The sequence below is a fragment of the Fusarium falciforme genome, chromosome 12 (genome assembly GCF_026873545.1).
Source record: "Fusarium falciforme chromosome 12, complete sequence".
In the NCBI taxonomy this organism is placed as follows: domain Eukaryota; kingdom Fungi; phylum Ascomycota; class Sordariomycetes; order Hypocreales; family Nectriaceae; genus Fusarium; species Fusarium falciforme.
The window spans coordinates 1,781,893-1,807,438 of NC_070555.1; the positions used below are offsets into that span (position 1 = coordinate 1,781,893).

General features: G+C 40.9%; 3 protein-coding genes across 3 annotated transcripts; 1 reads left to right on the forward strand and 2 right to left on the reverse strand.

Moving 5' to 3' along the window:
- Positions 1 to 335: 335 nt before the first annotated feature.
- On the reverse strand, positions 336 to 1,937 carry NCS54_01433800 (DAO domain-containing protein; the record flags this gene model as incomplete). The annotated part of the gene is made up of 2 exons (XM_053159492.1): positions 336 to 1,229; positions 1,302 to 1,937. 2 exons carry the CDS (start codon positions 1,935 to 1,937, stop codon positions 336 to 338), a joined length of 1,530 nt encoding a protein of 509 aa, XP_053015467.1.
- Positions 1,938 to 3,581: 1,644 nt separating this feature from the next.
- Positions 3,582 to 8,731, reverse strand: NCS54_01433900 (Goodbye domain-containing protein; the record flags this gene model as incomplete). Its single annotated transcript, XM_053159493.1, has 4 exons — positions 3,582 to 6,480; positions 6,543 to 6,909; positions 6,968 to 7,412; positions 7,490 to 8,731. 4 exons carry the CDS (start codon positions 8,729 to 8,731, stop codon positions 3,582 to 3,584), a joined length of 4,953 nt encoding a protein of 1,650 aa, XP_053015468.1.
- Positions 8,732 to 23,801: 15,070 nt separating this feature from the next.
- NCS54_01434000 (Hypothetical protein) lies at positions 23,802 to 24,881 on the forward strand (the record flags this gene model as incomplete). Its single annotated transcript, XM_053159494.1, has 3 exons — positions 23,802 to 24,390; positions 24,444 to 24,504; positions 24,833 to 24,881. The coding sequence occupies 3 exons, from the start codon at positions 23,802 to 23,804 to the stop codon at positions 24,879 to 24,881; spliced, it is 699 nt and encodes a 232-aa protein (XP_053015469.1).
- Positions 24,882 to 25,546: the final 665 nt, after the last annotated feature.

Here is a 25,546-nt window from a genome sequence, read left to right on the forward strand (position 1 = left end):
TGCATCAATGCTGTACTGTTGGGTCACATGTGACTATGTTATTGCGCCAAGTGAAGAGAGATTCCACCTCTGGCCAAAGCCAGATGATCCGGCTGTCCTGTTCTGACTCTCGTCGATTATGAATGCCCAGCCTTGACTCGGCATTCACTCGTTTTATGTTATTTGCTGCATTAATAGGGCCGCAAGGTCGTAAAAAGGTGATTCCGATCAAAACAGTTGTCACCAATAGAGCCATGGCGCAGATACAAGCAATGAATTGTTATTTTTTTTTTTTTTAACATACTAACCCAAACAACAAGTATAAAACATCTTCAGGCTGGAACAGTCAACTTCTCTCAAATCTTGGCAGAGTTGGCGATAAAAGTGTCCTGGAACAAGGCCACCGAGGCGTCCAAACTGCAAGCCTTAAGCCTCTCCGAAGTGAGGAGGTAAGACTTGGGGAACCACAAAGGCACTTCCTCACCCAAGGCCATTCTAGCAACAGCTTGGCCAGTCAACCAACACTTATCCATACCGTGGCCGTTGAACCCGGCTGCGATCCACTCGTTGGAGGCCTGCTCTGTGCCAGCCTGCCCAAGATTCCCAACCATAGGCAACCAGTCCGTTGTGAAACCCATGATTCCCGACCACACCGTCTTGAGGCGGGCATCATCGGCGCCTGAAAATATCTTTGGGATGATAGATGAGATGTTCTCTTTGGCAGATGTCGCAACTTCAGAGTCATCACTTGTCAATAGGTTGTCGACTTCTTGACTCTCTCCTCCTATGTAGATATCCCCTGTCAAAGCATTTTGCTGAGCATAGTATAGTCCCGTCGTGATGCGCTTTGTCTCGGGATCATAGCGGCTTTGGTGCATCTGTGTCCACGAGTATCGGTCGCCGACTCGAGGGAAAGCAGCCCCAGGATCTTGCACCGACATTGTACCCCTCAATGGGTAAAGCTTGCCAGTCAGGCTTGGTAGCAGATGAGATGCATAGCCATTCGTACAGTGGATAACTGTTTTGGCCTTGATGGGTCCTCGAGTTGTCTCCAGTAGGTATCCAGGTTCTTCCACTGACTTGTCTTGATAGGAAACTGAAGTGACGGCCGTATTCGTCTCGAGGGAGAATCTACCATGATGCAAGTCCAGTAGACGCTTCTGAAGGATGGTGATAAGCCGATAAGGCCAGAGGGCGCATGCGCCTTCCTGAGTAAAGCCGGCTAGGCCATCACGATACATGTATTCGTTCTGTCAAGCGGGAACACGAGTTAGCTTCTGTTTAAACATTTGTCACGACGTTACTCTCATCAGGCAGCGTACCTTGATGATGTCTTGATCCTCTGTCATGCCATATTTGAGGATGGTATCGGGTATCGTAGCTTGCAGTAACTCCAGGGAACGTTTGGCCTCCTCCAGGGATTTCTTATCCATCACAACATCCGTGGCATTGACTTCTCGGAGTTGTATAAAGTCACGTTCCTCTTGTTCAAGCTGGTTCACCAGTGCCTTGAGCTCCGTGATATTAGCCTCGCTGAAGCGCAAAATCTTTGTAGCTTCCTCGACTCCCAAGGCATTCACGAGGTCCTCAAATCGTCCACAAGTATCGGAAACAAGGTGGCCGCCATTGCGTCCAGTAGCACCGCTGCAGGCATTGCGGGCCTCCAATATAGTTATGCGTAGCCCGGCGGCAGAGGGGTGATTCAACATCGTATGGGCGACACTCGTACCAGTTATACCCGACCCGATGATAGCAACATCAGTGTCTGAAGGAAGAGTGGATGATTGAGCCTTTGCAACGTCGGCGGGAGGATATTGCCATGCAGACGAGGTGGGGTTTTCTGAAGGCAGACAAGCAGGAAGGCTGATGCGGTCCCTGACCTGCTGGGCGAAGGCTATGAGAATCTCATTAGAGGTGACATCTAGAATGGTACTCTGAAGCTTACACTGTTGAGCCATTGGTGTCAGTTGTAAGTGTGTGTGTGTGTGTAGTTTTGGTGGTAGAAAATGAGTGATTGTTAGTCTACCAATGTATTGCAAGCAATCATCAGGTGCACAAATACTTAAGTATCCATAAATGCAATACCTCAGCAGCCCAGCCGGTCTATTTTGGTTGGCGGGCGATCAACGCCGGCTTCAACGAGCTACTGCAGCAGCTAAGCCCATCCGGGGCGTTAGATTGCACGGAATCATGGGGTTGTTATCGTTCCTTGTCATGCGGCGTGACGTCTCGGACCCCGCAGATCCCGCTCCGTCTCTTGACCACCCCAAGCTCGCTTGGGTGTTGGCAAACAAGATCCTGTCAGGAGGAGAGTATCGACCAGGAGGTCGGTAGAGGATGTCATGCGGTGTCTGGGTGACCGAGGCAGGCTTGATTGGCGACAAGTTGATAGGTGCTCGACCGGCGGATAAAAATAATGCACCACCGGCGTATTTTCTGGACTATTATTCACCAACTAATCTTGTGGCTGCCATCTGTCAGGAATGCGACGCGAAACCCGCGAGGCACTTTGTTCGGTGCAGGGGATAGTCTTCGTCCAAGGTTTCAATCTCTAGACGCTAGTATTTCTGGGCTTTCATGTCTTCTAATCAGTTCCATCCTGCGCTCATAACTAAGAGGCTAAAGTATAACTAATCCTCGTCGTGGTACATGTTCATGCCAGCCAGGGATGAATTGTAAATGATGAATCTTGGCCAGCCCGAGTCTTTCAAAACTGTCATGTTGCTGTCTCGATCTTCCCAAGACCATGAATCCAAGCCTCCCGCTGACAAAGGAGGTCACCAAAAAACACCAAACCGTCCCAGAGACTGGAAGTTGGCGGTGATGCTTATTGGTGTTGGACCTCTGCAGAGTCGTATAAATTTCCCCGTTGCTCATTTGGAAAGATGTCGCTTCTAATGGGCACCCTCCATGCATCACGCTAAGATTCTTGTTCCTGTCTAGTTCACGCTCTGGAATCGAAAACACGGTTCTGTGTCAATCTGCAACAGGCCCGAGAGCATCCCACCACACACAATGAGCGACTATGAATACGTTCCCAAACCGCTTGAGCCACTTCCTCCTATGCCACCAGAGATCTTCCTACACTACCTGGAGCATGGCGAGGGGGAACTGAACGCGGCACGCCGCGATTGACTTCCTCGCCTCCCGTTGCGGCTGGGTAAGAGAGTCATCGACGGTGTTGAGGCTTGTTATGGAAACGGTGTTCACATTATTGAGGGCCCAACAACATGACGATCTTCTGGATTTTCATGACCACCATGGCGGCTAGTATACTGCCATGTGTATTGTGGTCCGGTGTGATGAAAGACATTCAAGGTGGCACTTCTCTGGGGGCCTTGATTGTAGCTCTTCCCGCGGCTGTTCTAGCGGCATTCTTGTTTCGATTTGAAGGTGTCTAGACATCCATTATGGGGCTCTGTTCTTGGCTACTGTTCGTCTTTTGTTCAGTCAGACCAGTTCCCTACATACTTTGGGTCAGAGAGATTGTGGACTAAGTTGTCTTGTGCGCTGAAAGAGAAGATCGCAAAATTCAGTATCCTAATGCCCAATCCAAGCACTGCAAATTCATGCATCTCTACACTCCTTTCCCGATCAGCAACTCAAAGTGCAGGCTCTCCCCAGGACTTCTGCCATGCCACTTCCCATTCTCTCTTGACCTCATCCAGCCATTCCTGGAAAGAAAGCTCTCTTTCCTGTTCACCCTTGATAACCATCTTGCCGTCTCTCGTTCCACCCCAGTCGTCGCCACGGGCTGATACGTACATGTGCTCGGGTCGACACGCAGGTTGCAGCACGACATCATCTATCTCATCGCCAGTGGTCTTGCTTGATCTTGAAGATTCTTTGTTGTCATAGCAGCTCTTGCAGGCGAATGTGTTGGTACAATAGCAGCATAGATAAACAGCCTCAGCTTCGGCATCCCCGCCGATCTGTTTCTCGCAGTAGCTGCAAGTCACAGGGGACTGAGTTTCTCCCGTAAATAGCTGGTCATCGATGACGTAGAACTGACAGGAGGCCGCAATCTCTGCGTGCTTCTTTAGCCCGGGTACCAAGCACAAGACCTTGGCAAGGACCTGGAAGCTTGGCGCGTCGTTATCCTGGTGCTCGTCCGTCAGTGTTGTGACGCATCCTCGAAAGGTCTGATCGGCGCCCTCGAAGAAGCTCAAAGCTGGACTGAGCTTGCGTCGCATGATGGACAACGGGATGCTGATCTGAGACTGGTAAGGCTCAAAGTCGGCCTGCAACCCCTGCAACTGAGACATCAGGTCCTCCATCTTGTCAAGGGCAGCCTGCTTCTTGGCCAGATTATCCTTCAAATCGACAGATTCTTGTTTTTCTTTCGCAGAACTCAGGAACTGCTCGAGAAACATGTCTGCCAGCCGCCAGCCAATGCGAATCGTAGTATCGACGCTACCAGCGACCTTGACACGGAGTGCTCGACGTAGAATCTCCTCTGCTTCATCTGCCGCGTCCGCTTGGAACCCTGCCCACACGAAGCGAACAAAATCAGCCCACCAGATCGACAACATCTGGGCCGAAGAATTCTCCCCTTCGATCAGGCGATTGACGGCCTCAGCGTATGTCTTCTTAACCTTCTCAGCGGCTGGCTTGCCCCGTTTCTTGGCTGCTTTGTGGATTCGCCGGTGTGTTTCTGCCATGAAACCCTTGACAAGCTGTGCATGTCCCACGAGATCCAGGAGTTGAAGGACGTTCTCTGGTCCGTTATGGCCCTTGCTCAACTCATGGACCAGCTCGTCGAAAAAGACCGTCGTGCTCTCCGCTTCGCTCTTGTTGGCAGTTTCCACGGCCCTCTCGACGCTCTCCAGAGCACGCTTGTCATCCCGGAGAAGTGCTTCGACCTTGGCCTTCAACCAATAGGTTCTTATCATGTTCCGACCCTCCTCTTTCGTCCCAAGAGCCGTGACGAATGCCAGACGGGCTGCCTCGAGATACCCCTTCTTCTCCAACTCCTTCTCCGGGATGGAATTAGCACCGGCCTCGACCGCCAAATCGGTCTTGTCTTCCGACATGCCATAGCAGATCCGCCCAATGCGGTTGTAGACGTCGAACCGAAGTTTGGCCTCCTTGCTCCCCAAGGCAAAGGAGTTTCCACTTCCCATGAGCTGCTGCAACCTTTCTTCGTAGTCACCGATGCTGGTCTTGGGCGTTGTGTCTGATTCATCATCTCGCGCTCTCATGGCCCCGTCGTAGGCATTTTCGAACGCATTGAAGACTGCCCTGCCATGCTCATCCTGTCCCTCAATTATCTCGGCCGCGTTGAGAGCCTCTGCCAACGCTGGCTCATAGAGCCCGTCATACCGCAGTGCCATCGCGATGGCAACACTGGCTGTGGCAGCCTTCAGCCTCTCACTCTCATCGTCCCGCCCTATCAGCCTTGCTCTCAATCCTTCTCCCACTTTAAGGATTGCTTCCGTGCGTGCTTCAGGCTCGGAGTGCTGGGGGTAGGGTTCCCACCCTTGCGACATGTAGGTATCTCGATCGCGCAACGCTTGATGGGCGAATCGGAATGAGTTGTATGCGCTGCTCGGGAACTGTGCCGCTCCCCAATTGTCGCTATGGCGCGCCGCCAACTGCTCGAGGATGTTGCAGTGAGGCTCTGGGTCATCCCTCTCTGGTTTTATCGCGTTGAGCCAGTCTCGAGGTCCTTCAGACAGACCGGTCAAGTCACTCCCGTCTACTAAACGCAGCCAGTACGAGAGTATCCTCAACGTTGCACTGATCTCATCGAAGTTTGTTCCTAGCAGAGATTGGCATTTCCCCCAATCTACTTCGGGTACATTGACCTCCAGAACCTTCAATGCACCATTCTCGTTGCTGAAGACGTGAGCCATTCCTCGTACCACGGTCTTTGCGACAATAGCAGCCGGTTGACTCTTCTCGTTGATTGAAACCTCGGGTCTTGGGAACGTTACGAGTTGCGGTCCCGACGCCTCGTGCTCTGAAACCGGTGCGCGTTGTGACCTCATCCTTGAATCTTTCGGGGGGGGACTGATGTGGTCGGCAACACTGGTTCGAATCATAGTCTTCTGACTGCGGCAGATTGGCGCGATTGCTCGACGGCTCGTCGCGAGCTCCATGATGCTGCGCGGCGGTGTCATCGCCATGATGCTGCGTGGCGGTGTCATCGCCATGATGCTTCCCGGTGGTGCCGTTTCTGGCCTCATTTGGTGGGAATCCATTGTAGAATCAACATGCAAGTATTGCGATGAAGCCGCCCGTAGGAACTTGAACCAAAGTGTGGCAGCTTGATACACAAGTTGCTCATGATTCTTGTCCTTCTGTTCCCCGACATCGGTCTTTTCAGTCAGAACATGAGAGAGCATCTTGAACATGAGGACATTAGCCGGAAGAGTAGCCCATGTTGTTGTTGGCCAGTATGCCTGAAGCGCAGGATGTCGGAACTGAATCAGGTCGTCGTCGCCCGCTTGGCCACCGTTTTGACCGTGTCTGGACATGGGGGCTGCCCGAGAAAGAAGACTGGTCGTTTAATTAGCATAAGCAATTCCACACGAGCCACGAAGTGATCTTGCTTGACTCACAGGGATAAGTTGCCGGCGAGTTCTACTTGAAGCCTATTCCCAGCTGCAAGGCCGACTCCGTCACGGGACTTGGCTTCCCCCTTTCCTTCGCTGCCCTCCTCCGCAGCTGTGGTGATGTTCCATTGGGAAACCAATTTTAGTAATACTTTTGCTGTGCCAATACACAGCGGTTGGTCATTGCAAAGAGCCAGCCAGGTGAAGAGACAATGAAGCTGAGTCTGTTCTTGCTCGTTTCGATGATCGATGCATTCGTGAAAGAGGTCCCCGTATATCTCCACATGACTCGTTTTGAGCGTGTTCAATGGAGACAAGTCACTGCCGCCAAGGACGTTGAATCGCCGAAGAGCATAATCCACATACAAGTAGGCTGTGCAGGTGATGGTAAGCACCGGCATAATGAGTTGGGTCATCGGCTTTTTACTTACTGGTCGCTTTCTCACACACACCATTGACGAGGCTTTCTCGTGTTTCGGGTGCGAGGTCGTTCAATGGGGACAGGTTCATGGCGAGATGTTTGGTAAAGGTGCGCAGGTCGTGGTTTTCAGCATTTGTGTTACCGGCCCCCAGAATAATCTTCGACTCTTCCGGAATGTCCATCTCCATATTCGAGCTTGTGGTAAGGACGAGACTGATTCTCAACTTTCTATTTTCGATGCTTGTCTGGAACTCCAGCAGATCGTGCTTTGACTCGGCAATGTCGACATCGTCAAGAATTAGGAATAACCAGGGTTCATGTGAGTTGCCCTCCGATGGTTTGAATCTGGCCTCAAAGTGATCGTCCCATGTTGGGTTGGTACTCTCTCCTCGAGACTTTTGCCCGAGACAGTGATCCATGGCCCACTTGCGATACGCGGCGTCTTGTTCGACGATCTGGATGACGCAGCAACGAATCATGTCGTCAATGGAATTTCGCCTCCAAACTCTTGGCCGAAACAAAAGTAGGCAACCGATATGCCCGCGGCTTCGGTTTGTGTGCCGCTCTTGTTGATGGGGAGTTGTTGCTTGGAGGTCTTGAGGTGCTCAAAAATAAAGGAGGACAGCATGCTTCTCCCGGTGTGACGGCCACCTTGCAGGAGGAGAAACTGAGAGGTTCCATCAAGGAGGGTGTGATAGGCCTGGTGGTGATGAATCCACTCGCAGGTGCCAGGGAGGCGTGAAGACAACATCCTAGTCAGCCGTCTCTGGTGGATGCCCTCCGTATCTCCAATGTTGAATGATGCCCTGAGGGTTCTTAGAACGTTGGATTGATAGCTGGCGTGATCCACAGTGACGGCATCCGCAATCTGTTTGCTGGCATCCTCCGTCTTGGGTTTGTGACGTATCTCGTGAGAGAAAGTGCTAAAGTCTCGCCTGAAACTACCGATTTGTAGCTGTAGGTCGACGATATTCGTGCCGAGTCCATCGATCTGCCCGACAATGTGATGGGTATCGTCGATGACCAAGTCCACCGAGGCGCGCAGGTCGGCGACGTTCTTGTTGATGTCAACAGAGATGCCCAAAGTGCAGTACAATGCCGCCTGGTCAAGTCGAGTGAGCTGTTCTTGAAACAAGGCATGCGCGTCGGATAAGGGCGTGGATGGTTTGGCGAGCTCCTTGAAGAAGTTCATGAACTTGCCACGGCCGACAAAGATCTGAGCATCAACAATAAAACCGAGAAGCCTGTCAAACACATCGACAAGCTGCTGGCCAAATTGTGGTCCATCGGGCAATCTCCCTTCGAGCACCGACAGACGTCTGAAGAAGTTCGCTGTGACTTCAAAGAACTTTTTGATCTCGTCGAGCTGGCCCGACACTTTCTGCGTGGCACTCAAAACAAAGACCAAAGCTTCCGCAATGATCGGCGCTGGCGCAAAAACGCTCCCTGCGATGGCGCCGATGGTGCTCGCGGTCCGAAGAATGACCTCGGCCGCCCCCTTTGCAACCTTGAGCGTGACTTGAAGCGGGCCCTTGATGCGGTCCGAGAAGTGTCCAAGCGAGTCGCGCTCCTTTTCAAACTCGGCAGTCAGCCGGTTCAAGGTGGCCTGCATGGTGGTACTGTTCCATGGCGTGTTCATGGCCTTGGATTGATCGAGTTTGAACTTGATGCCGACTTTTTGGTTGTGTTTGGCTACGGCTGCAGTCCAAAGCGTGCCTATGTCGGTTCGCCATGCCGAATCCATGGCCGGATCGATCGCTGAGGAGCTGGACATGTTGAAGCACACGAGAGTACGCAAGTCTTGTTTGGTGAAGGTGGTAGGGGTGAGCCACTGGCCCTACACGCCCCGGCACGCTGAGACATATTTAAAGGGAGAACTCCGTCACATGCTGATCTTCACCGATCTTCAATACGAATGGCATTGCGTAGGGAGATCTTCGCGCCGGAATGCGGCGGCTCGAGCCGAACCAAATGGGCGGCGCTTGCTGCGGGCGCATCGATCCGATCGGCCATCAGAGTCCAAGACAACTAGATGTCCACTCAGTATCGCCCCTCAAAGAACTTTCCGACAGATATAAAGCTCTACTGGTCATCGCCATGTCTTTATTCCACCCACTGTGCTCGTCAAAGCTACTCCGCTAACCTCTATACATCCAAAACAGAACCGTATCCTGCCACCTGTGCCTGGTGTTTGACGAAAAATCAAGCTTTCCGCTATTTAAACCCATGGCAACAGCCGTAGAAGATCGTTCTAGCTAGGCTCTAGAGCCTAGCGCCATCGGGCTTAGGCCCTGATCATGAACTGGGTTCAAAATGAATCATGATTCAAATTTTCCTGTTAAATGAATGAGGGGATACGCTTTCCTCGATCCGGCACCGCTCCCAGCAGGGCATATAAGAATTGACCGTCTTAGTTACATCTCTGACCCTAAGGATCATCATCCATATATATTACGCTAGCCGGGGGCTGCCATGGCCTTTAGCTTACCCGTGGAGGTAAGAGGGATATTAATTATACTGATTTTCGTGATTTATTTTAAATTAGGCAAAAAGGGGTAATTAGAAGCTATTTATAGTCTTAATTCTAGTTAAAAATAATATCTAAAGATAAAGAAATAAAAAAAATTACTTACCTAATTAATAATAATAGCCTCCTCGACGGCGAGGAGCTTCTTTATTAGTTAATAATAAAAGATAAAGTTATTATTAACTGCTATAAGGTTTTTATTATATTATGCTTCCTTAGTATTATTAGCGATAAGAGACTAACTTAGCGAGGCTATTGCCGCTACTATTTATGCACTAATATATACCTTATAAGAGAATATATATTATAGCTACTTAGAGGGGATAATAATATATTTAAGTATTTATTTTATATACTATATGCCTTATTTTAAGCCCTTTATTAGTAATTATAAATTAATATTATTACTTATAATAATAAATATATATCTTTTAAGTAAAAATTAATAATTATATTATAAATATTTATATATAAGAAGCTATAAAAAAATATTACTTTTTGCTTTTATATTAATTAGGGAATAATCTTAAATATATTCTATAAACTTATTAAACCTCTCTAGTAACTATATATCTACTTTATTATATAGCTAATAAGTTATTTCTTTAATTTATTAACTTTTATAAAGCTTTCCTTAAAAATAAAGATATTTAATAATACTATTAAGGCTATAAATAAATATTATATACTTATTTTTATTTTTTATTAATAATAAAAAAGATATTAATTAAAAAAAAATAATATCTTATAAAATATCCTTATAATAATTAACTTTAAAGTGTAAGGGAATAATATTAGTAATACTTATTTATCCCTTACTAGGCCTCTTAGAAGTCACGGATCCTTAGAGAAGGCATAGATTTCTAAAAGGGATAATAATAAGGTAAGAATTCAATAGCAAATTATCTAGTCTACTTAGGGGTTCTTATAAGAGATTTCCCTAGGAATTCCCTTAGGTTTCCCCTGAGGATCCTTTAGGGAATTCCTAGGGAATTCCCAGGGATTTCTCTAGGAAGTCTCTAGGAAAGTAGGTCTAAATTCCAGGGAATTCCCGGGGATTTCCTAGGGATTTCCTAGTTATATAGTTCCTAGGGATTTCCCTAATAAGTCCCCCTAACTAAAATAAGCGCTATCCCTAGTATCTACCCTCCGCCTAGTTATATCCTACGCGGCAGTTTTATTATTATAATACTAAGGGAATATTAATAAGAGCTAAAATAAATAAAGAAAATTACTATCTTAGCATAATAGCTATATCCCGCGAATATATTTTCTTCTTATCCTCGTGCTCCTTATAATTATTAGTACTATATATATAGTCCTCCTCTTACTATGCATTATAGCTTCTCTGGGTACTATCCCGCCTTATTAGTATACCTCTTTAGGCACTATTACCTCTATTACCCGCTATATTTTTACCGCTATTATCCTCGTTATTATTCTAGGCGGGCTTAATACTATAAGTATCCTAGTCGTATTAGTCCTAGTAGTTAATCTCTAGGGTCTACGCGAACTCGCTATTATCTATAGCGTAGTAGGGGTATTAGAACTAGCTATTATGGCTAGCCGCGATTAATATAGGTCTTCCCGGGGTAAATATATTATTATCCTCGGTTAGTCCTTATAAGATTAGACTGCTTATAATAGCAGGGATATAATAGTTAGTAATCTAGGCATTCTATATAGCCTAGAGGAAATAGGCAAGCCTATTATTAGGGTTATTAAAGATAGATTAATCTAAGATATTAGGGATTAGTTTATCTATGCTTAGGTGGGTAAGCTATGGCTTATATAGTAGGAGGTCTATTATTAGTATGAAATAGTTATTAATCTTAAGGAGGTATATAGCCTTAGAAAAGGAAAAGTTCTTCCTAGCTTTATCTTATATTATCTTAAGGGCGATATTAAAGCCCTTAGTATATATATTATTAAAGAAAAGGATAGCCTAGTCGGCGGAAATAACCTAGAAGTAAGCTATTAGTTAGTTATTTATGCTATACTAGTCTTTAATAATAATATATCCCGCGGGGAACTTCCTTTCGCCGCCTATGGCCGCGCCCTAGTTCTGCCCGGCCTAATGCTTAATAAATCGCGCCAGGGCGTTATTATTATTATCCTTTGTCTCGTCGAGGCGGCCTCTCTTAGATAATTCTACTTGCGAATAGCTAGTGCCGAAGGGAATAAGTATATCATTATAGTTTCTAGAGGTATAGTTAGTTTACCTAGTTAATTAGAGGTAAGACCTAAAGATAGGGATAAAAGGCTAAGTATTATCGGTATTATATTACTTCTAGACCTAGTTATAAAAGTTGGCGATGCCCTTGGCCCCTCTAAGCTCCTTTAGCTAGTCTTTTATAGCTATGATAAGGTCATTAGAGACCTAGGGCTAGGTAAGCTAGTCAATGGCCTCGGAAAGGATATAGGCTATCTTAGCTAACCCTAGTATATTGCTAGTAATATCCCCTTCCTTAGGCTTATAGTTGCCCTAGAGCTAGTTATCTTTCTTCTTAAACTATCTACTTAGGCCATAGGGCTATCCTTATATTATTACGAACATAGAGGCAGGGATAACTTCTGGCTCGTCGCTATTATTATCTATCTCAGGGAAATCCCTAAAAAACCATATACTTAGGATATACGCGATAGTCCTTTATCTACGTAGAGTAGATAAAACTAATATAGAGGGCTAGTTATAAGCGGTAAGGTTATTCTCTTTTACCTCTAGGTACTTAGGGTAATTATAGTAAAGGTTTCTAGATAGGAAGTAAAGTCCTTACTATAGGTCTAAGGCGCCTATAATAGGGTTATAGCTATCTTAGATAGCCCGAGCTTAAAATAAAGCATAGATAATAGGGTTATAGCTAATCTAGTGGCTAAAATAACTAGCCTTCTAGGTATTAATAATATAAGCTTCTTAACTATAAATCTAGATAGCTTAGATATACCTATTATATAATAAATTACCTATTAGTTTAGTGATAATATAAGAAAATAAGGCATAGTAGGTTAAGTCTTTAGCTAGGTAGGCTTAGGCGTTATAGGGGGAAAAGCGCTTAATAGGCTATGGTCTATTTATTATAGTTTAGCTGCATTAATAGAAAAGAAAGAAAGGTAGGTCTAAAGGAGCTAAGGGAGAAAAGAAAATAAAAGTTTAAGGACTAGGCGTACTAGTTTATTATTATTATAAAAATATATTACTAATGCCTAGGTAGTGCCTAACTATTAGATTGGCGATATTAACTATATATTAGCGGGGAAATTATAAGGAAATCCCTTAGACTTCCCTAGGAATTCCCCTATATATATTTACGCAGCTAACCTAGCCCCCTCTTCGCTAGTTCTTTTATTCCTAGCGTAATTAGTTCTTTTATTATATATCCTTATAGTAAGCGCCTCTAGTCTAATATAGAGGGTACTCTTTTATTCTTAGCCTATACTTCCCGCGTGTATGCCTTAGATTTATTAATAAGCACTTAATTTCTATCCTTTTTTTATTTAAATTTAGCTATTACTTTTAGTATATTAATAATATCCTCGTTGATTTAGTTATTAAAATTACTTAGGTATCCCTTTTAGACTATAAGGTATTCTATCTTAGGCTTATTATATTTAAACTTCCTTTACCTTATATTAATAATTTATTTTATTTTAAAGTATTAGTAGTTATCTCTTTATTTCCCTATATCTTCCTTAATTATTATAGGGCCTAGTTATTCCCTTAGATCCCTAGCGGGCGAGAGGTAAGTAATAGAGATTACTAGGTAGATAAAGAGGTTATCCTTTATATCGAGGCAATATATTAGCTTTCTTACTTACTTAATAATATAATAGGGGCTAATTTATCTTTCCTTAAGCTTCTCTACCTTATTATCCGCTACCTTATAACCTTTTCTTAGTCATAGTAATACTTAGTCCCCTAGTTTAAACTAAAGGGGGTAATACTTCTTATTATAGGCATGCTTCATAGTAGCTTAGGCGAAGGCAATTAATAACTATATATGTTCCTAGAGTATAGCCCTATCGAGCTAGTTTATTGCGTCTCTTATATACTAGAGGTTATTATTTATCCTCTGCCTAGTAATAAGTTTGCTAGGGGAGGTCTAAATTATATTAATATAGGTATTATTTATAGTAAACTATAATAATATAATTGCTATTATCTATAAGGCTACTAGGTTATTACTTATCTAATATTATAGGGTAATCTTAATAGCCTAGTTACGCTATTTTATAGCCCTATTAGACTATAGGTACTACGCCGTGGATATATATAGCTTAGTTCCTATAGCGGCCTAGAGTATTTACTAGAAGGCGCTAAGGAACTTTAGATCCCGGTCTAATATAATTACCCATAGTAGGCCCTAGTTATACCTCCTTAGCTCGTCTATTAGGGATAGGGCCTATTGTTTTACTATAAACTCTATATGGCCTAGAATAACTAGGGATATATAGCTAAACTTATATATAACTATAAGGAAGGTATTAAATATATTAAAGCTATAGTTTATTTATAATTACCCTTCGCTAGGGATATCTAATAACCCTATAATAAAATCTATTATAATAATATAAAATAAAACTAATAGGGTTTAGATAAGTATTAATTTACTAGGTAATATATCTCTATTAATCTTATTTTATTTATAGATATTATATTATCTTTATATATCCTTAACTTTATAGTTAAGGTAATTAATTATAAAGGATTTCTAGAGTTTTTTCTTTATTATTTTAGGGCCTAGGTAGAACTTCTAGTTATATATATCTTATATTAGGTCTATCGCAGTTTAGTTAGAAACGCAGAGTTAGTAATAGCTATTATACTTAACTAGGTATAATAAGCTATATTAATAAATAAAAGTAAGGCTATCCCGCTTATCCTAGTCTCTTAGTTATTTAAGGATACTTTTCTACTATATATTAGTCTTATATTACTATAAAATAGCATTCTTAATAATAGGGCTTATTAATACTTCTAAGTAATAATAAATAGTATTATATAATCCCCTAGTATTTTATCCTTAGTTAAGCTCTCCCTCGTTATTATCTAGTAGTAATTAGGCCCCTAGTAGCCACGAGAGGGCATCCCTAATTAGGTTAATAATCCCTAGTATATATTAGATTATAATAAGGTATTAGCTAAGGTATTAAGATACTTAGATTAATTAATTATTTACTTATAGGCTTAATAAGAATACTATAAGCTAGTTTATAATATTATAAATAGCAGCGTAATTAATAAGGATCTATACTTTGCTAAACTAACTAGAAAAGAATATTATATATAACTTCTTATATACCTATACTAGGCATATAGTCTCTAGTTCTATAAGCTAATATCGCGTCTTAGCGCTCCTTAGGGCGCGGCTTAGGTATAATACTAGCTTAATCGCTATGCCTAGGATATAGTCTATCTTATTCTAAATATAAGAGGGATCTAAATAGAAGATCATAGCTCCTAGCCCCTATTTAGATATATCTAGTATGGCTAGAAGCTCTTAGTCTAGGTCGAAGTGCTATATAGCGCTGGCATTAGCTAGCCCGCTAGTTATATTAATAAAGGCCTTTCTTTCCTCCTTAGTACTCTCTTATATTATTAAGGAAATATACCCCTTATGCTATTAACTAGACTTTAATTCCCTTAAATTATATCCCTTAGAGAATAGCTCTGCCTTTTATCTTTATAGTAGTTTAATCTAGTTAGAGAACTAAGAAATAAGGCTTTAGAGCTATCTAACTATATTAATCTAGGTTTCTAGATTAGCTAGGGTTTTAAGAAATTCTAGGTTATATAAGGCCTAGACTTATTTATTAGTATTTAATAGTCCTAGATTATCTACCTTAAACCTAAGTAGTTATACTAATAGATATACTAAGAAGGATTTATCTACTAATAGAGTTATATTCTAGTCCTTAAAGAGGGTAAAGAGGGCATAAAGGTATTAAAGGTATTCTTTTATAGTATCTAAGAAGATTATAATATTATTAATAAAGGCTATAATATATTCTTAGTATAATCTTAGGATATTATTTATAAACCTTTATATATATACTAGTAAGTTTTTAAAACCTATAAAGGTAACCTTAGATTATTCTAGCCCTTAGTAATTAATAATTATAAAATAGTTTTAATATTTTATATAGATAAGGAACTAATAAAAGAAAGATCTAATATTTATTATGCTAATATATTATTTCCCCTTAAGTTTATTTATTACTTTGCTTTATAGGGGCATTAAGTATATATTAATAAGCATAGCCTTATTTAGTACTTAGAGGTCTATTATAACCCTTTCTTTTTCCTTCCTATTAACTACCTACTAGACTATAAATATAGGGCTCGCAAATAATATAAGTTCTTATTAAAACTCTATCTAGTCTTAGTTATAAAGGGCTCTAAAGGTTTTATTTAGGAATTCCTTAGCCTTTAGGCTAAGTAGGTATAGTTAGGACCTAAGCTTTTATTAGTACTAATTATTAATAAATAAGATTCTTATTTACTTATTCTTATTAATAATAATTAATCCTATGTCCTCCTATAGGGTTAGGAATTCTATAAGTAGCGCAAAGATTATATTAATAACTAGTTTGCCCTAGTTATAAATCTATACTCTTAGGTTAATAGTAATCTCTAGGAGGTTTTTTAATTAGGTAATTCTTAGCTTAAGTCTTAGATCTAGCTTAGATTATTAAAGCTAGTTATTATGCGGGGGGCTATCTAGTCCCTAGGGAACTATAGTTTTATAAGCTAGCTTATGCTTAACTGTATATTTAGTAGAGCCTTCCACGAGGAATATAATAGGTCCCTCGCTAGGTTTAGGTGCTATTACTTACGAGAATATCTACCTATCTAGTATAATATCTCTATATACTGCTAGAAGTTATGCCTAGTGTTTTTCTTTAAAGTACTTATCGGTATTAGCTAGCCTTAGGATGCCTATCTTTTAGCCTTAATAAATAGTCTAGGCTTCTAAGGACCTATTATAAAAGAAGATATTATTAGTTTCCTGCGTTATTACTAGTATATTACCTTTAATATATGGTTTAAAGAAAAAATTATTATTTCTTTTTGCCCTATATGCTTTTATGGGGATATATGCCTTGCTATGAGCTAGTATATTAATAGCTACCTAGGCTTTAATTTATTAGGCGTGGAATTATTTAGATTAGCCTAGGGTTATTAAGACTAAAATCCCTTTAGCTAATCTAATATAGATATAATTCTCGCTATTAAGGATATCTAATCTATATAGGGTATTAAATTCTTATCCTAGGAGTAGTCTTATGCTAAGTTAGTCTATAATCTAGGCGCTTGTTCTAGCTTTAGCCGTAGCGGGCTACTTATCCTTCGTTTTAGGGATATATAGGGTAAACTTAGCCTATCTAATGGTATAGGATTACCCTACTCTATAAAGAGTGATAGTTTAGGTAAGGTCTTATTATATATTTACTAAAAAAGGGAGGAAATCCTATCTAATAACTAAATATCTAGCTCTTATATTAATATAGACTTCTCTCTAGGTTTTATTGCCTAGGGAGTTTGCGATTTATATCTATGTGAATATATAAATAGCTAGTTAGTTAGGTCCCGGTATAATATATATAAGCTTATATTTTATTATAATAGTAAAGGTTAACTCGCTATATACTTTTACTATAGATTTTACCTACTATTTATTAGGTATAAAATTTATAATTTCTAAGATCTTAGTTATTAGCGGGGCTTTTGCTACTAGGTTAATTACCTCTTTATCTAGTTTATTAGTGGTATTATAGTTAGATATTACCTAGGCAAAATATATATAAGTTTCTTTACTCTTAATAATAGCTCATAGGGCGGTTTATTATTCCTTAGTAAAGAAATATTTATCCTTTATATTCCTTTATGCTTCTTTAATAGCAGTAAATACTTAAGTTATTAATATAAGGGCTTAGGAAATATTTTATTAAGTATTATTCTAGGAAGGCATAGTATTATATATATTCCCTATGCGATCTAGGGGTTAGTAGCCCCTAGCTAGGCTTACTGGGTTATAGTAGTTGCCTAGGCCTATTTAGGCCTTAGACGCGCGGACTTACTTAGCATCCCTGCCGGCTCTTTTTAAATTAGGAAGGCGGGGGGTCTATATAATCACTAGGGCTATGGGTTAATAGGTTAAGGCGCTCTTTTAGTTAGCCTAATCTCCTACCGTCGCCTAGATATAGACATTTAGTATCTTCTATTTATAGTCCTCTATCTAGTTATTAAAAGAGTCTATTAGCCGCGGTTAAAGAAAGCTTTCCTTTAGGTAGTTATTAAGCTAGATATAAGCTTATATAACTAACTATGGGTTAGGCTACCTAGCCTTTATTTCTATATGCTTTAAGGAGGTTACTTAGCTATAGAAGTCTTATTCCTTATAGATATTATTAATAGTAAATCTTTCTTTAAGTAGGGCCTAGAGTATTATATTTAGTCATAGGTGGAATTATTCGCGGAGAAGGTTTTTTTATTTCTAGAAGCTCTATATATCCCATAGTGCATATCTTTTATTTATATTAATATTATTAGTATACTATTCTAGCGCTATCCCGAGGAATAAGGATAGGATATTAAGTATAAGGGCCTTAGCGTACTTCTAGCTTTAGGTATAATATTAATTAAGGGTATTAATAAATTATATTATGCTTTAAAAAATTATATAAGTGCCCTAAATAATTACCTTATTATAAGTCTAATTATAATTACTAGCTAATTAAAATTTTCTTATATCCTTAGTATAGAAATAGACTTAGGGTTAATAAGATCCTTATATAATACTTATTAATTATTTTATCTAGTCTAGGCCGAGGGCGTATAGCGCTAGTGAGGGCTATAGCTAGCTATTATTATTATTATTATTATTTAGGCTTAGGCTTTAGTAGATTTAATCTAAGGGAATAGAGTTAGTAAATAATTAGTTATTATTATTATTTATTAATATACTCCCTAGTTATAATAATAGTTATATTTTTATATTATCTTAATTACCCCTATTAGTGGCTAAGGCTTACTAAGGAGCTATGCTTTGCCTTTGCGACTAGGCGATTATTATCCTATTATAGTTTCTAAAAGGTCCTATTCCTAGACCTCTTATTATTTTAAAGGTTATAACTTAGGTAGCCGCTATAAGTAAGCCCAGGGAGTCTAGCTCCTCTAATTTGATCTATAGTGATTAGTTTTAGAATTAGTGCTAAGAGGTAATCTAGGGGGTATCTTCTAAGGGTAATAGGGATATTAGTAAGTTCCCGCGCTTATTAATTTATTTAAACTAAGTTTTAGGTCTAGGTATTTATAAAGGTAAGTAGAATTTAATAAATTAATTAAATTAGATTAGAGCTAGGTAGTTTTAGTTTAGGGAGAGTTATATAAATTAATTAGCGAGGGAATTACTAGTTTCTTAAGACTTATAGTAAGGTCTTGCTTCTAGAGAGGCTAGTCTTAATAATAAGAAATGCCTAGGAAGTATAAGTGGTTGCTCTGGCCGGGAGGCTATATCTTTGTTTATTTGCTTCTATAGGTCCTCTTAAATGCGTATATATTAATAATGTATTTACTATTGTTTTATGTTCTCGGCTATAGCTATAGGCTATTTTTCCTAGGAGGCAAGTAAGATTATTTGCTTTATAGCCCTAAGGCATTATTATTTAATTATAGATAGAGGGATGCCTTGAGAAAGTTAGTTCTTAAGATAGATAGAGTCTACTGCCTATAGGTCCTTGTATTCCTTAAGCTCTTTAATGATAGGATCTAGAAAGCTCTGTAGGTATTTGCCGGTTCTATATGCTAAGTAGAGGTACCTTCTAAGTAGTTCCTCTTTGAGTATAGATAAGGGAGAATAAGGATTTAGCAGTGGGTAGTAGCGTTATTAATTATTACTATTTATAAGGGAATAATATTAATAATACTTATTTATCCCTTATTAGGCCTCTTAGAAGTTATAGGTCCTTAGAAAAGGTATAGATTTCTAAAAGGGATAATAATAAGGTAAGAATTCGATAGCAAATTATCTAGTCTACTTAGGGGTTTTTATAGGAGATTTCCCTAGGAATTCCCTTAGGTTTCCCCTAAGGATCCTTTAGGGAATTCCTAGGGAATTCCCGGGGATTTCTCTAGGAAGTCTCTGGGAAAGTGGGTCTAAATTCCGGGGAATTCCCGGGGATTTCCTAGGGATTTCCTAGTTATATGGTTCCCGGGGATTTCCCTAATATTTAAAGGGTTCTTTATATATATACTTATAAGCGCTAAGGGATTTATTAATAACTCCTTATTTATATATATAATAAGGACTATAAACTTATAAATCCCCTTAGTATAATTTTATATTACTAATATAAGCTTTAGCTCTAAAAGAGGTATCTTAATTTTATTCCTAGAAATAAGATATTATCTATAAGACTAAGAAGTAACTACTTAATAGCTATAATACCTAGAAGAGATATATAACCTTTATTACGCCTAGCTTTATATAATTATTAAGTAGATCTTTAGCTAGGTTAAGAGGAAATTTAAGATTATAAGATATAGTGCTACTAAATACTTTATTAAAGACTAGCATTAAATTATACTTATAGTTATAAGTCTATAGAATTTCCTCTTAGTAGATAGCCTAGAGCCTAGCGTGTATAATCTTAATCTTTTAATATACTTAAATAACTTCCCTCTTGCCTAAGAAGTAATAGAAGTAGCTAAGAGGCATATAAATAACTTTATACTAGCATAGACTTCACTTAGGCTATATAATATTATTACTAAAGCGACTTAGCGGTAATATAGCGCTATATTAAGAAGAAGAAAAAAAGAAGAGTAATATAAGACTAGAAATTAAGAATACTATAAGAGTGGCTAAAGCGAAGAAGGTAATAAGCATAAAAAAAGCGGCGAGAGCAATAAAAGCAATAAGGTTAAAGAAAATAAATAAAGAGAGGGCTAGTAATGTAGCTAAAGGTAATAAAGGGTAATTTAAAGCTATAAAAATAGACTTATAATAGCTTAATTATAGTTAATAATAAGGTATCTAAATTAGGGTTAATTTACTAGGGAAAAGCTACCTTAATAAATTAAATACTACTAAGCCTTATCTTCTAAGTATAATAACTATATAGCCTTATTCTACTAGGCTAAGTTAGCTCTTAACCTAAGCTTCCTTTATTTCCTTTAAACCTAGTATATTTTATATTACTATATTCCTTACTTTCTTAAATAATAAAATCGCCCTTATAGCATAGTATAAAAGACTAAAAAATAAAAACTATAAAGTCTGAAAATAGTATAGGGTAGGTAACTAAAATAGGAGGAGAATAGGCAGTGGAATCAGTCCTTATAAATAGCTAATTAGCTAGATAAGGTATTATAAAGTAATAAGAGTGGGGAAAATAATAGATAAGGTTATAAAAAAGAAGGCTAGCTTCTTATAGGTAGTCTTATTAGTTGAATTGGTTAAAGATCTAAGAAGCTATTTCTAAGAGAGGGTTTATAGCTTATATAGCTAATTGATCGGAATCTATTAGCCCGATTCGGATAAAAGCTATACCGTCGGATAGCTCTAATTCCGGGCTTTAAAACCCTATTAGTTTTGCTAGAAACAGATAGCTTAAAGCCGGGCTATAGTTGGAAGAAGCTGAAACCCTTAAAGGTTTTAAACTAAGAGATTTAAAACCGGATAGGAAATACCCTATAGAAAGGCATGGCTTTATCGGCTTTATCAGGCTCTATAAGAGCCCTAAGTCCAAAGTCACGTGACCCTTCCTAAAAGGGTAATAGGACCTAAAAGGGGAATTATTATAACTCCTTAATATCTTGCTTATCTAAGAATATAAAGCTTAGGTAAGCAAGCTATAAGATAGCGCATAAGCTATACTATAGGGTAGTAGAGTCCTAGGCTTATATCTTATAAGCTTATTTTTCTAGAATTATATTTATAAAAGACCTTTATAATAAGGACTTTTACACATAGGGCATGCCTTTTAACTCTCTGATGACTTCTAAGCAGTTAGTAACTGCTTTCTCTAGGTCCTCTGACCTAGCTGCCCATGATATAATAGATAAGCTCCTCTAAGAATCATCATGAAGTAGCTCCTTTAACTCCGCCGCCGTAATTAATCTCTCACTTCTTTCCTTTTTCTTCTTCGCTGCCGCTAAGGAAGGAGTCTAATACTCGGATATTGCATTGCGCTATCGCTGCTATAGCTACGATGAAGAAGGAGTTAACCCTCTCCCCAGCGTCGAAGGTCTCAGAGCCGGCGACGACGAGAATCCTTCCTCACGCGGAGTATCAGGGATCAGAGAGTCAGGGATCAGAGAGTCGGGAAGCTGAAGAGAATCGGGAAGCTGAAGAGAATCCGGAAGCTGACTCTGTGGTAGATCATTTGCTTCGTCGTCGCTCTCCTCGCCCTCCTCCTCCTCTTCCTCGACTTCCTCGACTCCCTCATCGTCGTTGTCAGTCATCACGACATCCTCGTCTTCGCCCTCCGCCCTACCTCTCGGGTCCTAGCCCACCCAGATTATATCATTATCCGCTACAGTGATAAGCCGGCCTGCTGGCAGATCATCTGCGAATATCTCCTCCCACGAGTCCATCGTGATATACAGACTAATAAGAAGTCTATCCGTCATAGCCTTATAGCTATGCTATAGGTATTTCTCCTCTATCTTCTCCCTATTATCCCGGCTAAGATTAATACATCTAATCCTCTCATAATATCCTCCTCTTAATAAATTATAAGCTTTACAGAAAGCATATTAGAAGTCCTTTAGGTTCCATAGCTTATTCTTTATTATATTATAGGATTAATTTTAATTCGCCTACTTTATCTTAAAGCCCGGGATAAAGCTTACTAATATATCCTAGTATGCCCCTTTCTTATTAATATTTAGATTACTATTCCAGCAGGCTTTAAGAAGTCTTTTAAAGAAGTATAAAATCTATTTATTAGTCTACTACTAACCCCAGCTAGCTTAAGACCCTAATATAATTAATTAACTACTAGGATCATTAGGGTACATAGGCGGCGGCTATAATGCTTCCTATATAGCCAGCGGTAATTAAGACTACTTCTTAGACTTCTAATAGGCTTATATAAGCAGTATCTCTTTGAATTAGGTATATTTTCTATAGGAGATATAAAAATAACTCTTTTCTTCTCGAAAATCATATCTAAAGGCATTTAAATTTAGCTTTAAAGTCAATATATTTACTTACTCAGTATCACAGCCATAATAACTTCACTATGACCGTCTAATAGGTAGGGAAGGCGGTTAGGGCCATCGCCCATTAAGGAATAGCTATAAACATGACGGGGTTTTAGGTATAAGACGGTGGCTACGCTAATTTTATGCGATAGGATATCACTCTCCGAAACGTGATTCATTTTAACCCCCGTTCATGATCAGGGCCTTAATGATGTGCCAGTAACCGCGCTTGTTGTCATTGTGGCTGGTAGCTTGTTTTGGAGGAGGGGTCACTAATATTCACAGATCTAGGCTAATAGAAAATGTACCCCAAGAGAGAGGATGCAACGACAGGAAATCTTGTTGACTCTTCCCCTACTCAGTATGGATAATCTCCCTCTAAACCTGGTAGCTTCGCTACGACCTTTGTCCGACGGACCAGGCGGGCTTCGGGCTGCCTGCTCGCTGTGCCCCGAAACCAGCCTGTCGATCCAAGGCACACTAGCCTCAAAACCTGTGCGCCTGTCTCATTATGTGGTGTCATTTGATTGGCTATCATCGACTTAGTACAAGCCCTCGCCGGCAGGCTCGCTGAAGGTGGAATCTCGAGCAGCGTTCATGTCCACCTCCTGATTATTAGCTAGTCATCAAGGCGCTGGTGTCTTTTTATGTATTGTTTGTCAGTATAAAGATGAAGAATGATTACAACACAAGCAACTGAAAATACCTCTACTCTGAGTGAACCTCACGCCTGGAGTCAACCGTGCCCAGACTCTTGTATCGAGTCCCAAGTTCGCGTTTGACGGACGAAGATGACGCGACTTCCTCAGCTGTGGCGTTTTCAAAAGTGAATTCAACCTCGTGGAAATGTTGTTTTTGCCAATTGTGCTCTTTTAGGCTGGCCATTGATAAGGAAAAACTTACCCGACGGCATTCCGTCCATTGGGAGTTCGTCAAAAGTGCAAATAGGCGGTGGCTGTGCAGTAACCCTCGTCTCTGGCGACAGCCTCACTTTCAAGCTCAGGATAATTAAATGTCGGCTGCAGAACTTCCTGGGTGGCCTCGGACACATGCTCTCTTGTGTCACCCTCTTTTACAGTTCTTGGCATCAGCAATCAAGGGAGCCAAATGGGTGGCACGACATACCTTGAGTTCGTCAGGTTTCGAGCCAAGGCCAACCCCTGCATTTCTGGCCTCTATGAACACCTCCAGCGTGAATCTCGCGCCGCAAGCAGGGTTGTGTACCTCGATTATCGCCACAATGAGCCATCTCAGCTTGAGCCAGAGCCCGTTTCCGCGATGGAAGACGACCTTGTCTACCTCGTTGAAGGAGTCACGCCCTCCACGACACGCTTCCTTTTCGTTGAGAATATTACTTCCACCATGGTCAGCCTGCTGGGCGAGGCTCTCGACATCGATCCTCTCTTCTTTGCTGACTACGTCAATTCTCGTTTCGACAGTATCCGGAAAGCGGCGGCCCCGCCTTCGTATGCGACTTTACCGTCGCTCATTGGGAAAAGAAATCACATCCATCTTCATCACTACCAGTTTGTGGCTTTGGGCGGCAGCGATGGCTCTAATGTCCCATACGCATTGACAACAGGCTCCAATGTTCCTCGGAACGTCCGGCGACTGGCACCAATATCAGGCAGACAGCTTGCCCTCGCTCGGGCATGTTGCTCCTTCATTATCAAGCCCGTCAAGACGTCCCAAATCTGTGAGTACATTCTTATTTTGAGATCGACCTGATACGTGGCCTGACATGACAAGGTCTGTTCCTCGTAGATCCGCCCATTACCTCTGTCGAAGCCCTGCATACGGAACCAAACAGGTCATACCACGCAAGAGTTTTATGCGATGGGTTTGAGGACTTCGAATCACCATGTTCATTTTCCTCCTTCGCCCATGGCAAAGCAAGCCGTTCATTAAACACAACCTCGATGCTGGATACGATTGTTTGCTACCTAGGGAACCAACGGCCGCCTGGATTTCATGCCAACTCGCCGAGCATTCTAAGCGTAGGATATTATCCAGTCCGCATTGTGATCTCTGAGTGGAGCCTCTACAACTACTCAACAACCCGCTGCTCCAAATACGATGAATACTCGATCCTCAACAAGGCTGGGCCAATACGTGACGAGGATATTGCCCATCTTCAGCGCTGGCGGCGGCGCAGCAAAAGAGGACAACAACGACTTGATCTACTAGCGGAAGTTATCTGCTTTCATACGCAATATGAGGACGAGAAAGAGCTCTGGAGTCTTATTCTCAAAGATGTTAGATGGCTAAAGACACAACAGCAAGAATACTGTCAGTCCCTCGAGCAAATGATCGCGGTGGCAATGTCAATAGTGCAACTGCTGGATTCGCGGCGATCCATCCTCGAAGCCTTCACCATGAGACGCTTGACATTTATTGCCCTAGTGTTTATACCATTAGCCTGGGTGGCAAGTCTTTTCAGCATGTCTGATGCATACTCACCAGGCCATGAGCGCTTTTGGGTTTACTTTGCCACAGCACTGCCACTTTTGGGAATCGTTCTCATTCTGTCTATGCTTCGCTATGATCATATAGGCAGATGGTTGAGACAAACTTGGGAGGGAAGGGGAAGGATTCAAATGATCGGCGAAATGTATCGACTCCCGCAGGTTGCGGTATGATGTGCAATGTGAACTCGGGTATTAGATGATGCCATCAAGGCTGTAGATCAAGTGCTTCAAGGAGGAGCTAGTTACCGAGGGAAAAGTATTAGCCCATGGATTTTCTTATTTCCTAGATAGGACTAAGTTTATGCTATTCATTAATTTAATATAACTCGAGATATCAAATATTCTCCCATAAACCTGAAGATAACTGCTTCTCAACCTAAGTAT